This window comes from Hermetia illucens, chromosome 4, assembly GCF_905115235.1.
Source record: "Hermetia illucens chromosome 4, iHerIll2.2.curated.20191125, whole genome shotgun sequence".
Taxonomy (NCBI): Eukaryota; Metazoa; Arthropoda; class Insecta; order Diptera; family Stratiomyidae; genus Hermetia; species Hermetia illucens.
In genome coordinates, this window is record NC_051852.1 from 10056947 (window position 1) to 10071189 (window position 14243).

General features: G+C 44.0%; 1 protein-coding gene across 1 annotated transcript; it reads left to right on the forward strand.

Moving 5' to 3' along the window:
- Positions 1 to 660: 660 nt before the first annotated feature.
- On the forward strand, positions 661 to 9855 carry LOC119654298 (N-alpha-acetyltransferase 30A). Its single transcript, XM_038059604.1, has 3 exons — positions 661 to 1883; positions 9039 to 9284; positions 9358 to 9855. The coding sequence occupies exons 1-3, from the start codon at positions 936 to 938 to the stop codon at positions 9520 to 9522; spliced, it is 1359 nt and encodes a 452-aa protein (XP_037915532.1). The 5' UTR covers positions 661 to 935; the 3' UTR covers positions 9523 to 9855.
- The last annotated feature ends 4388 nt before the right edge of the window (positions 9856 to 14243 follow it).

The following is a 14243-nucleotide window of genomic DNA, read 5'->3' on the forward strand; positions in this document are numbered from 1 at the left end:
GACCACTAATTAGGAAAAATCGTGAATTTTCTCAAAATTTTAATAATCTATAATTCCATTGGTAGTTGTGGGATAAAAAACTAACTAACTAAAATAAATAAAATCGTTCATGTAGCTTTTCTTCAATTTACAACAAGAATGTTAACATCTCCTTGAATAAATACTTAAACAATTCGTTCCTACGCTCCATGATTTTAAATTCTCTATGAAAACTCAAGGGAAAAGAAAGCATCATCCTTGCGATAAGATGGTTCAGGGAACACTCATGAATACTTCACGCTTAACAAGGAAACCCAAAATTTTTAGAGAAATTCAATGCGGTTATAAATCATTATTCCCTTAATGAAGATTTTTCTATAGCAATAGATGGAAATTTATGTGATTTTCTGTTTTTGTAACGGTCACTACGTTTCCCGCCTTGAGAGTCCTCGCACCTCCTTTCACCAAAGCCGCTGCAAATACATCCCATCCACGCGCTACCAACTCTTTAGCGCAAAATGACTTGACAAATCTTTTCAATCAAACTCACACACTCAAGCAAATCAAGTCAAATCATTGCAAGTCCAACCTTTTCTTTGCTTTCGATCCGATCTCGACTTTTTTATTTACTGCCCTCGACACCCAAAAGTTACTACGAAAATTCCCCGGGCATCTCACAGGAGCGAGCTTGTCGTGCCAACGGACAATGTTCGATTCCGCCTCGTGAAGTGTGAAAAATTCTGTTTGGTAAAAAGTCTGAAGAGTTTCGGGGCTCCATCGGTCAGTCTCCTACAAGTGCGGAAAAAGTCATTTGGGAAGTTGGTGACGGGCGCGAGAGTGTTAGTGCGTGTGGAACGTGCTGTCGTCGATGTGACAGACGACAGGAGACAGGCCTGGGCACATTGACAGCAGGAGACAAGGAGTAGATATTTTTTCGGGTTGCGATCTACAGTAAAATGCATGCAGTCGCCGTGGAAAAAGCGAGCTCGCCCGCGCCCGAGAATGGGGCGTCGAAAATGACAAAGAAAAAGAGCAAAACGAACCGCAAGCAACAGAGCCAGAAGTCATCGGGGCCCGTTCCGCCGCCGGCGGAGAATCATAACGTGAAAGGTAATAAAAACGTAAATCATTGCACAAATAATGGAACGACAGTGTCTATGGAAAACGGACAAGACGACACAAAGTCTCTAAGTGAAAAGCTGGATGGCGAGGGTCCCATAAAGGAAAACGGTTGTGCAGAAAGTGACCACCACGGCGAGGAAAATGGCGAGTTGGCGGAGATTGTCAACTCGAAAAAGCCAACGCGCAGTAAAAACCAGAAAAAACGCAACCAGAAAGGGACTCGCAGTAGTATAGAGAACGGAACAACTAAGATTGATAAGGAACCAAGTTCCGCATGTGAAGACAGCGACAAACTCTGTAACAATAACAACATCATTGAGAAAAGTCATGCAATCGACGAAAGTAGTCCCATTGCGAATGGAACCGATGACTGCCCTGTTCTAAGCACTCAATCGAATCACGTAATTCACGTTACAGACGGCGAAACGCCACCGTCATCATCATCATCTTCGCCTCAATCGAAATCATCCTCGACGTCACCGTCGTCAGCAACATCATCGTCACAGAAATCGTTGAGCCTGTCGCCAGGAACCTCGACATCCGCGCCGTCACCGCCGCCTAGCTCAAGTAATGAACAAATTAGCAATAAAACAAATGAAAGCCAAGGACTAGAATTAGGAAAGGAAGTAGGAAAAGAGTCAGCAACGTCGTCGCCCGACACCACGATACCAGCAGCAACTGCTCCCATTGCACCCAATGGGGAGGATGGCGCTGTGGGTGGCATTGACAGGAGCAATATAGTCATTGAATATAAACAATATGAATCGGAACTGCAAATGCAGGTAATTCGTCAAATTGGTTTTTCTCTTTTTTGAGTTAGGGTTGATGGCAGCTGGGAAAGGAATTTTTTGTGAGTGGAGGTTTCCTCATCGGAATTGTTTCAGTCCAGAGCATATGCTGCTTTACTTAAATCCAATGTTGGCTTTCTTAACACTTCTAATAGGCTCTCTTTTGGCAGGTCGTGGTAAGGGTTGCAATTAGATTTTACCTGCTCAATTGTAGCCATACCTGATAAAAAGCTTATTGGGTTAGGAACGTAATCAAATTGGAAGAAAAACATCCTTTGCTAATCGGCTAAAGTTGTGGCTGATCAGACAATCAAGTGGGTTATGCAGAGAGGTGGAAATCTTAAAAAGACGCTGCTCCGCCAGGTATCAGCAGGGTATGGGATTCTCACTCACATATCCCCGCGGGAGCAACGTGACGTATTAATTCGCGAGAAGGGCTCTGGTTTACACCAGTACAACTTTCCGGGCTTGTTCCAGTTCCCGCTGCTTTGCTTGTATCGCAATTACTGTTGTGTTTATCGCACTTCAATTTGCTGTGGACCTCAGCATCTCCTCTACGAAATTTTAGGATCCGATGACAGCGTTGAGAGCGTCGTTTAACCTCCTTCTTTCGTTCGCTAATCCCGGGACAGTGGAACATAACATATTCCGGGTCCTCGGGTGTAGCGGCGCATTCGGCACAGTCTGGGAACTCATCCAATCCGAAGCGATGCAAATACTTCCTGTGCCACCGTGTCCTCTAAGGAGTTGCGTTAGGTGATAATTCAATTTTCCATTTTTGCGCTCGACCCATCTCTCAATACCCGGGGTCAGTGTATGGGTCCAGCGGCCTTTTTCGAAATTATGCCAGCGTTGCTGCCGTCTCCTGTGCAGCTCCTTTCTAGTGGTCTTTAGGAAATTCGCAGTCACTTCGGCTGGATTCACCCTACTTCATCGATAGAGACAGTGCGCCTCATTCGCTAGAAGATACAAGGGAGGCATCTCCAAGATGACACACACTGCCTTACCAAATATCGTCCTATATGTACTCACACCTTTCACGCGATTGGCCGGTATGTCAAACTTACCATTCTCTGGTTCACTGTGTTATCTAGTAAGCGCGACCATACAGGAGCTGCGTATAGTAGGATGGATTTCAGCATCCCTGCGATAAGCAGCTGGCGACTAGATTTTGGCCCTCCAATATTAGGCATCATCCTTGTTAGAGATGAGCTAAGCTTTGCTGCCTTTTCGCGCGCATAGATCCAGATGCCCCTTGAAGCTCAGCTTGACATCAGTCATTACCCCCAGGTATCCAATGATCGATTTTGAAACGACCTCGATATTATCAAACCGGATTTTGTCAGTGTTGCTTTTCCTGCGATTGGTAATAAGGACCGTCTCCGCCTTATCTTCTGCCATTCCAGTTTCACCATTTGGAGCCATGTTTTGATGGCTTCAATGGTTTCGCTTGCATACAGCTCCACGTCCTGTTGGGTTTCGCAACTACTACCACTTCTAGGTCGTGTGCAAAACCAATTAATGTTGCCTCCTTTGGCACACGAAGGACGAGAACCCCGTCGTTCATTATGTTGCACATCAGGGGTTCCAATACGGAACTTTAGGAAACACCTGCGGTCCGTCGTCCGTCTCGTACCAAAGAAGTCTCTCCGAAAGGTAACTCTCGATTATTCGAGCTAAGTAACCAGGGATTCTCAATTTAGCCAGGGTGCCCTCAATCCAATCCCAGTTGGCCAAGTTAAAGGCATTGCTGACATCCAGCGTCACCAACAGCAGCACTTACCAGCGGCCGATGCCTCCCTGGCCAGGTTTACGATTGTTGTAATGGCATCGATTGTAGGCTGCGCTTTACGATACCCGTACTGTCGCTCCGATAGGCCATCCGCTAGCTCGACGAACGGAAGCGGCGTGTTGTATACCACCCTCTCCAACATCTTCCCCATAGTATCTAAAAGACAGATAGCGCGATGTGAAGAGGGTGCGCCAGATGATTTTTGGGACTTCGGTAGCAGAACCCACCTTTGCCTTTTCCACTGCTTGGGAAACACTCCTTCCACCATGCACGATTCCAATGTGCTTATAAAACATGCGGGCCTGATTTTAGCTACCAACTTCAGGGTTTTGTTCGGAATCCCATCCAATCTCGGAGCCTTATTATCACTAATTCGTCCAAAAATCTCCCGTAGTTCTTCCTCGGTAACACCGGGGATTGTGAAGACGTCCTTGTATACCGTTGGTTGAGGTCCACTTTCTTCCTGTTGTGGGAAAAGAATTGCGATTATTTTGATCAGGAACCGCGGGCACGTCATTTGGGTTGATTTTTGTCCACGAATCTTGTTCATTAAAACCTTGTAAGCAGCACCCGACGGGTTCGTATTTGCTTCAAGGCATAACCACTTGTAGCAATTCCGTTTAATTTCCCGTATAGCCCTCTTAAGGCTGCTTCGAAGATCGCCCTATTCCTTCTTCGACTGCCGTTGTTCTGGCTTCCCTCTGGTCTTTTGGTAAAGCTTCCTCGCTCGCAGACACGATACCCTCAGTAGCGCGATTTCTTGGTTCCACCAGTAGCTGGGGATGTAATCCCTAGCAGCAAGTTTAGCTTTCACCGTACATTGTTGTTCTTCCTAGGAAGGTGATTGTCGTTGCATGATTAACGATTGGCCCTACCAATTCCTTGTGAACACCATGGTGGATTCTCTGTGTTAATTGGCTGGTTAAGGTAGACACGTGTCTTATCAACATCTGGTTGCAGTCTGAGCATTATTTCGATTCCTCGCTCTCCATTTTGCTGCAGGCAGTCTTTTGTAGAGGCTTTTGCTATTGTTTTCTGGTTGTGAAGATCGGAAATAGTGTTATATGGGGCATATTACGTGAAACACATCTAAGCTTACCAGTTCACGCCAGGATTGCCCACGTAGCATGTAGCATGGGTTGGCAAACACCCCTTTGTGGGATAAAGCGTGTCAACCACATGAAATGCGTTCCGATTTCCTGAGATCCCTGCACTGTTTCTCTATTGTTCTGCGCCAAATGTGCTTGGGGCGACTAACTCGTCGGCCATCATGGGTGAGTAAATTGTCGCGCCTCCTTAATGTATGACCTTTCCACTGCCATTTCGATCTTCCGATCACACGTACAAGTGTCAAGCCTGTGTGCTGACCAAGTTCTTCGTTTGAGATAGTATCACGTAGCATGTACCCTTATTAATAGTCATTGGCAATCCAATTGAATAAGAGCCTTGAAGCGTGTTAGAGCACTTCATTCAAGATCGTAACGGTACGCTACAGGAAGTAAGTTGTAGGAGGCAATATGATCAGCATTGCGCTCGCCAGTGATCATTACTCTGATTTGGTCTCAACTTGATATTGGTGTTCTGATTGTTGCATTACTGAATTTCGAACAAAACAGCAAATACAGGTTTAGTGCTCATAATGCATCGAGCGACATCAGTTCGGCGCCAACAAAACGCTACCAAAATATACAAATTGTTTAACTCCCTCAATGTTCCGCACATTAATGCAGATAAGAAGAGTGCAATGATTAGTCAAACGAAATGCTTTGGTTTTGTGGGTATTCATTTTCAGTTCGACTCTGGTTGTCCCCTTCTCCAACACCAGAGTCATTTGGCCAAGACCCATGTTTAGATGAAAGGGCAAACAGATGTCATCAATGTAATCGAGATGTTTGAGGGAAGATGGCATTGTCCATTGAACTCTTCTACCTTCTCCGCCCAAGAGACGAAAAAGAATCATTGATATCGTGCAACCCCATTGGACTCCGCTTTGGATTTACTTAAAAAACCAAAAAAGATCAAATTTTAATAGAATGTCAGTATTTCGAGAGTCTCTTCCTTTTAGTCTAGACTATAACTCATTGAGGAAGAGGACAACTGGTTCTCGAAATATCGGTATAGGAAAAATAGAAAATCTCTTTCGGCATTCTATGAAAATTTAATCTATTTTTGGAGTTTCAGCTATAAACAGTCGGACAAAATGACATTGACAAGAGTAGAATCCGCTTTGGATTTCAAATTCTTCTGAGATTTCATTACGATACAGTACGACGCGAGGTGCACGCACTCTTTGTAGTTACGGAGGAGCCGCGCGAGACCACCAACGTGTTGGAGCTGAGAAGGCAAATGGTCACACTTACGGCAAATGTGGTCACACTGACGGCGATAATGAATGCTTTACGCTTAAGAGAGCAGTCACGAACACTTTCGACGTCCGCCTCAAGAAATGAGTATTCATGTAGCCATAACGTCGCGGTTGGCATTGAAATGAGGCGTGTACGGTTCAGGCCACTAAATGTACCAGTACATGCACTTTTCTCTCGAATCCAAAAAAACGGAATTCGTTCAGGAACGCGGCGACGTTTAGCCGAAGCGCCGCAACACGCTCTCTCACAGTGTACGACGTCTTGATAGGCTCAATTATCTATTAGACAAGCGCGCGGAAGTTTGGATCCTCTCCGTCTTCAGACTCAACAAGTTTTTTTCTGTTTTTAGCGGTAGCAAACTCCGCGCCCATTCCAACTTACTGCTACAGGGAAATGGACATGAGTCTTAGCTTCCGTAGTTGCGATATTTTTGGAGTAGTGCGTGGATGCGTTGATAACGTCCTCAAAAATGATGGAAAAAGTGCTGTTTGCACAGTCAAGCATAATGTTTAACATCATGTCACACTACTGCCTCTCCAATCTTCTCGTTGTTGCGCAGAAAGTGCTTGAGTAGCTACTTAACGCAACGTATATGCAGACCTTCCGATAGCAGTTGATCCTTTTTACGTTATTTGGTCTCCAAGCCCAAGGGCGAGTGAGACTTTTTGGGGATATAAACGCCTGAATGCTCAGACGATTCCGGAGCGGTACTTTGCGCATTATTTAGCCAACTTTCGTGTTTTCTCGACCTTCAATATCGCCAAGGCTTACCATCAAAGCCCTGTAGCTCCTGATGATATTCCAAAGTCAGAAATTTGCACATCTTTTAGACTCTTCGAGTTCACACGGATGACTTTTGGTCTATGCAAAACGAAGCAAACCTTCCAGAGATTCATCGACTCTGTACGAGTACTATGAAACTTGTACTATTTTCGATTTTGAGCATTTGGCAAATTTCGATTGTATTTTTCAACGTCTCTTTAACAATGGCTTAATTCTTAACGATGAAAAGTACAGATTTCTCCAGCAGCAGGTGAAATTTCAAGGCCATGCCATCACCACTGACAGCATACAACTCGACCCAGGCGAGATGCAAACGATCGCGACATTTCCGCTGTCAAAGGTGGTAAATTTCTACCGTCGTTTCCTCCCCAAAGCCACTCACCGCGATCCTGTCTGGTGCCAAGACCAAAAAATCGTTGGAGGTTATGTTGTCTTCAGAAGCTCTCCAAAAGTTTAGAACCATCAAGCAACAACTTGTAGATGCTACACTTTTGGCGTTACCTCAGTAGAATGCAACCCTAGCCGTGTTCTTCGGTGCCTCAGATATCGCAGTAGGCGCCGTCACATTTAGCAGCCGTTGGGTTTCTTCCCAAAACAGTTGAATCCAGCTCGACGGAAATACAGTGCTTATGATCGTGAATTACTGGCCGTGTATCTGAGCATCAAGTGCTTTCGTTTTTCTCTTGGAGGAACGGACCATAAGCCCCTAACTTTTGCTTTAATGCATAAGCCCGACAAAGCGTCCCCCCGCCAATTTCGGCACTTAATCTCCATCAGCTCAACATGTATCCAGTAAAGACAACTTAGTTGTTGATGTTTTGTCTCGGACCTTATAGAACAATATCCCAGTCGCAGTTGATTTTCCGGTAATCATTGTCGTCCAGAAGGATGACGCAGTTCTTCACAGGCACAGTATTCAGCTTAACTTCCTCTATTTGCTGCGAGATCTCCGAAAAGGAACCTAGACAATTATATTCCAGCTGCTTTCCGTTAAAAAGCGTTTCTCGCGGTGCACGATTTGGCGCACCCCAACATTCGAACAAAGAACCGGCTAGTCTCCGGCAAATATTTTTGGTCAATCATGAATTCTTGGGTCAGAAAAGTGCAAGATCACTAGATTTGTTAAGAAGGAATTAGATATATTCCGTAAGTCAACAAGCGCTTCCACACCATACACCTCATTCAAGGTTTTACGCGTTGGCCTGAGGCAATACCTCTGATGGACGCCACAGCATAGATATGTGCTGAGGCCGAGAGTGGATTCCGCTCTTTAGTGTTCGCACCGTAGTCAACACAGACCAAGGAATGCAATTCGAATCCATTCTTTTCTCAGAGCTCGAAAAGCTCCTTGGATTCAAACGCCAACGGACAACCGCATACCATACACTGTCAAATGGGATGCTAGAACCTTGATCGGCCTTTCATTCTGCTTAGCCTCCGTACAACTGTCTGCGAAGAATTTGTTGCCAGCCCTGCTGTACGAGGAGAGCCTACGGTTACCGAGCGACCTGGTCCTCGATAAAAGAAACAAATTATTGCTCCTACTAAGGGAGACCTTTCCCAAATTGAATCCGCCTCACCGCGGGCCGAAGGCTTTCTCGCCGAAAACTCGCTGGCTGTTCTATAAAAAAATCCAATGAAGAAAGCCGTTAGGGCAAACGTGTACACTATAACGGCGATTTGTCCAGGCCACTGCCCTATAGAAGACTGTGGCATCTGACTTGGCATACTCTATAATGTACATTGTCAATGTACAATGGAGAAGAACGAAAGACTCTTAGACATTTCCTTTGGTATTTCTAAATTCTAACCACAGCCAGGTCGGAAACTAGGTAAACGCTGAGAATCCCTAAGAGATTCCTGGTTGTAGGGTGACTGAGCTACTATGTTTCGCGAACGCTACAGATTGGCTCTGACGATGTGAGCCGACTCGATTCTGTTCCCCTTTCCGCTTCCCACAAAAATCTATATTAGAAATCAAAATGGCCCACCACAGCGTGAACTGAGCTCCCTGGAGCGGCCATTTGTACCTATCTAGTCCGTAGAACTGTTTCCATTTTCCCATATATGGCATTGGATTCAATGCCTTTAGTGACAAGAGTAGCCCTAATGGGTCGTAAATTGTTTATGTTTCCCATTTTATTACACTTATTCGTAATTGAGTTAATTTTCAATCCCATGTTGCTCATATATTTCCTTCTCCCACAGGATATTATGCGCCTCATTCAAAGTGAACTATCCGAACCATATTCAATATACACCTATCGTTATTTCATATACAACTGGCCAAAGTTATGCTTTTTAGCGGCACACGGTGATGAATATGTTGGAGCAATAGTTTGTAAGTTGGATATGCATATGAACGTGAAACGTGGATATATTGCAATGTTAGCGGTTAAGAAGGAATATCGTAAACTGAAAATAGGCACAACACTAGTAGAAAAAGCAATTGAGGTAAGTAACCGACAGTTACCTTGGATTTATCCATCAATCAATGACTTACTTTGATCTCTCTGCTCTTTGCCAGGCAATGCTTGCCGACGATGCTGATGAAGTCGTACTTGAAACTGAAATGAAAAACACACCCGCCCTTCGATTGTATGAAAATTTAGGTTTTGTCAGGGATAAACGATTATTTCGATATTATTTGAATGGGGTCGACGCCTTACGTCTTAAATTGTGGTTTAGATGAGACTTTCTCTAGGTTAAATGTCTTCATTTGTTCTTAGTTCTAAATTTTTATTGTCATACCAACAAAGAATCGGATAAAAGCTAATAAAACACAAAAGCAGCAATCTTGTAAAACAACACAGAAACAAGCAACGTTTAACGAACAAGTTTACATCAAAATTGGACGAAAATAATATAATCGAAAGTAGAAAAAATTAAAATTCATTATTCAATGGGCAAGAAATACACAAAAATTGATAAAATATTGGAGAAATAATCTTATTGGGCATAAACACGAATTACTCTAAAACAGAATCACACACACATGAACACGGACGAAGAATTGTTTCTTTTTTTTTCTTCTACAAACTTGTGCGACTCGAGTCATTAGTCATTGATTTCATCTGGGAAAATCGCAAAAAATAATTGACTGACGCATCGAAATGTAAAAAGGTAACAAATTTCTAATAATTCTAATTGATCATCAAGAAACTCTCCTTGCAATTTATTTATTAAAAACAACACGTAGATGAAAGCAAACAAAACCTGTACAGATATTTCGTTGTAGATTTTTTTCTTTCGTTGATTTTATAAAGCACGAGGACATTTCGGGTGGTCTTCGTTCATTGGATTCGGATGTAGCGTAGGCCGATCGTTGTTTTTCTAGCCAACTAGTTGAATACTATTCTGTGTCTTCTTTAACGTTTTAATCTGTATTCTTACTTCATACCTTATACACAAACCGTATGTGTTTCTGTTTTCTGACTTTTTCTATTTTACCACTAATCGATATTGTGTGTAACCCTCTATCCGCTAATCTCTTCACGTTAAAACGGAAAGCGGAAACGAAATTCAAGTGAAGGGAATAATAATAAATTAACTGGAAACTTGGTGAGGCGGGTGGAAAATATAATTTTCCTCTTCCGAACTTGAAATCTATGTGTTCTAGTTTATTTCTTATCTACATACATGCATATATATATTCGCGCTCTCATTTTGTGTAATAAAATGCACGCAAATTACATTTACCGCCAAAAAATGGAAGATAAAATAAGTGAATACAAAACAAGGAGGAAAGGCAAAAGTATGTGAAAAAGAAATCAATAGATAACATTATAAATATCTCTAGTAATATGTGCGGATAAAAAGTATATAAAAAAATAAATTAATACTTAGATTTATTTATATTTAATGAAAAACAAAATTTAAAAAAGAAAAAGGATAATGTACTATATATATTGGAAAATAAGAAAAAAAGGAAGATTATTTGTGCTGTCTTTATTTGGATTCGAAGAAGCAACAGTGATGGCGTCATATTTTGGATGGTAGCTCCTCTTACCTGACGATGTTCCCCTAAATCTAGATGCAGTAGTCCTGAAGTGGTTATTGTCATTCGGCTGCATATGAGGCACAAGGGTAGAACAGTTTTTTGTTGAATTTTCATTTATTTTCTTTCAAGGAATCTTCATCAATTGATGCTTCGAGAAATGATGGCTCAAAGCTCTGTGATTACAGCGGCTCTCGCAGATCACCCGCGCTATCGTGGCCTGTGTGGACTCCGGGTCGCTGGAGGTGCCATCTGCCACGGTTGATGTCAGCTTCCGGAAAAGGACGTTCGGGTAGTCGCGCCCAGACAATTTGCTGGTACCACCATAAATTCGGAGCTCAAGCGACAAAATGTACCACCGGACGCAATTTCTATGCAAAAATCTAGACTCGCTGGGAGCCTCGGCGGCGAATATATGAAGCGCCTTATCACGTCGCCTCACAATTTTCGACTGTTGTTTTAGGGTTGACACGGGGGGTGTTGATTTTCTCCGTACACCATCCACTCCTCTCCGATCCGCACTTGCGGCTACAGGCAGGTGGACGTGGAGTCTCGGATTGGATCGAACGTTTTCGTGGCAATTTGTTTCGGCTGACATTAACACCCCCATTTTAGGCGCAAACTTTCTGTATCACTATAGTCTATTGGTGGCCTGTAAAATAAAGCCCTGATAGGCCCCGCAACCTACATGAAGTCATCGGGAAAAATTTCCACCTGCGCAAACGACACTTTTTCGATTGTTTCAGAGGACATTGCCGACCATCGCATTCGCGCACTTCTGTGAAAATATCGCATCACTACTGCTAAACGTAGTTTAAGCCGGTTAAGCACGACGTGTAGCACCACATCAACATTACCGGCTACCCGATCTTCTCAAAGTTCCGTCCCCTATCACCCCAGAAACTAGCTGTTGCAAAGGTAGATTTTGATGATTTCATGAAACTGGGTATATATAGACCTTTCAATAGCTCTTGGTCACCTCCACTCTAAATGGTACCTAAGCCAAATGTCGAATGGAGGCTCTGTGGAGATTATAGGCATCTGAATGCTCAGACAATTCCTGACCGATACCCGATTCCACTCAACCATGACTTCGCTCATTCATTGAAAAATTGCCGTATTTTCACGACTTTGGATCTGTAGTTCCCGAAAACATATCGAAAACGGCTATTTGCACACCTTTCGGGCTCTTCGAGCTTGTCCAACGCAGCGCAAACATTCCAGAAATTCATCCACTCTATCTTACGGAACTTAAACTTCTGTTTCGTCTAGATGGCTGATGTTTTGGTTGTCTCTTCAACCGAATTTCTCGCCCACATGATCAACCCCGACGGAATTCAACCACTCCGAGTCAAGGTTGAAACGATCAGAAATGTTCCCCTGCCAATGACGGTGAAGGATCTGGGAAGGTTTCTGGGCATGTTTCATTTCTATCGTCGTTTCCTATCCAAGGCCGCTCATCACCAAGCGATCCTCAACGCTTACTTGTCTGAGCCCAAAACAAAAGACTCCCACAAGGTTGCGTGGCCTACTGATGCCGTCCAGGCGTTTGAAACTGTCAAACAAAAGCTGCTTGACGCTATAATTCTGGCATTTTCTTGGCCTGATGCACACCTCGCCGTATTCATCGATGCCTCAGACACGGTGGTAGGGGCCGCTCTTCACCAACTGGTGAATCGAATCTGACAACCGTTGAGCCTCTTTTCGAAACAACTCAAACCAGCTCAACGTAACTTCAACACCTACGTTCGTGAGCTACTCGCCGCGTGTCTCTCTATTAAATACTTTGGTTTCTCCATTAAGTGCAGGCCCTTCATGGCGACGGTTATTTAATGGAAGTCCTTCAACAAATCGATTCTGGAAAACACACGTTTGCCAGAAAGGTTCATGGTGACATCCTCGATGTGTCGCATTGGATATTTGTTCGGAGTGGTCACAGCGTTGAGGTGGTGGTAGTCTAAGCACGTTCGCCAGGAACCGTCTTTCATTGGCGCGAGGTATACGGGGCTTGCCCAGCGACTCTTGGAAGGTCGGCAGTAACTTTTGCTAATCATAGACTGCAATACCTCTTTCACAACTTTCAACTTTTCAGGGTTAAGCCTGGGAGGGCAATCTAATACCGGTGGGCCGACGGTGTGTGGTTTACATGAGAAGCCGCCGGTGGCGCCAAACACAATGAGAAGCCTCTACTTAAGCGTCTGGCGTCTATTAGTGTTGGGCGGCGTCTCTCAAATGTCCGCCACGTAGGCCAAGATCGACATATCTAACTCGGTCACAACTCTGTCGAATGGTGCTGCGTCGCTAGTAATATAATTGTTTCGAAATTGCCCCTCGACGTGTACGAACCACAGATCTGGCTTACTTTGCTTAAAAAGGGGCTAGATTGAGCGTAATTGCATTTACATGGCTATGACGCTTGAGGCCTTGAGTCAGAAGCCGTGTTCGTGGGCATCCGTCGCCAAAACATCGGAAAACTAATGCAGACGCTATGGAATTCGGCAACCGGTGGCGTCATCAATTAGAGCCGATTAATAGTTCCGATGATCTTTCTGGTCTTAAGTTTTTAGTCGACACGCGTACAGATGTTTCCGTTATTCCGCATCCTCGCCGCACGAAGAAACCTAAGCCTGCTGTAGCTAAACTATTTGCTGCCAATGGTTCCATCATCGACACTTGTGGTTAGCAAGCACTAACCGTCTGCCTTGGTTTTCGCCGAGAATTTACATGGAATTTTTTCGTTGTCGACGTTTCTTGTCCGATCCTTGGTGCCGATTTCATTAAGTATTTCGGTTTAATCATCGATATTAAGAGACAGCGCATTATCGATCCTCAAGCAAAATTGCCTTCACGAGGATATTTGCACTGCATCGAATACCATTCGGTATATACTGTGTCAGAGGACTTAGAGTACCATAGGTTGCTTAAGCAGTTTCCAAATGTAACGAAGTCATCCGTTCATGTCAACAGGCAGCATGGAGTACGGCATCATATTATTACGAACGGACCTCCAGTGGCGGAAAAGCCTCGTAAACCCAAACCAGAGAGACTTAAATCAGCCAAACAGGAGTTTGCATACATGCTTAAGATGGGTTGCTGCCGACCGTGGGCATCGCCGTTGCATCTAGTGCCCAAGAAGGACGGCACATTTCGTCCTTGCAGTGACTACCATCGGCTTTACGCCGCAACCAAACCGGATTGGTGCCCTATGCCTCACATTCAGGACGCAGTCTCTGGATTAGCCAACCGTATTTCGAATCAATGTTAACGTAAGACTGGTTAATGTGTCGTCAAACATACTCAAACCAGCCTTTCTGATTTCCACATCATCAGCATCGCAAAGCCAACCGGAGAGAAGTTCTTCGAATCCTATCGATCTTATTACGAAGCCTAGCAAATGAGTTTCATTTGCTACAACG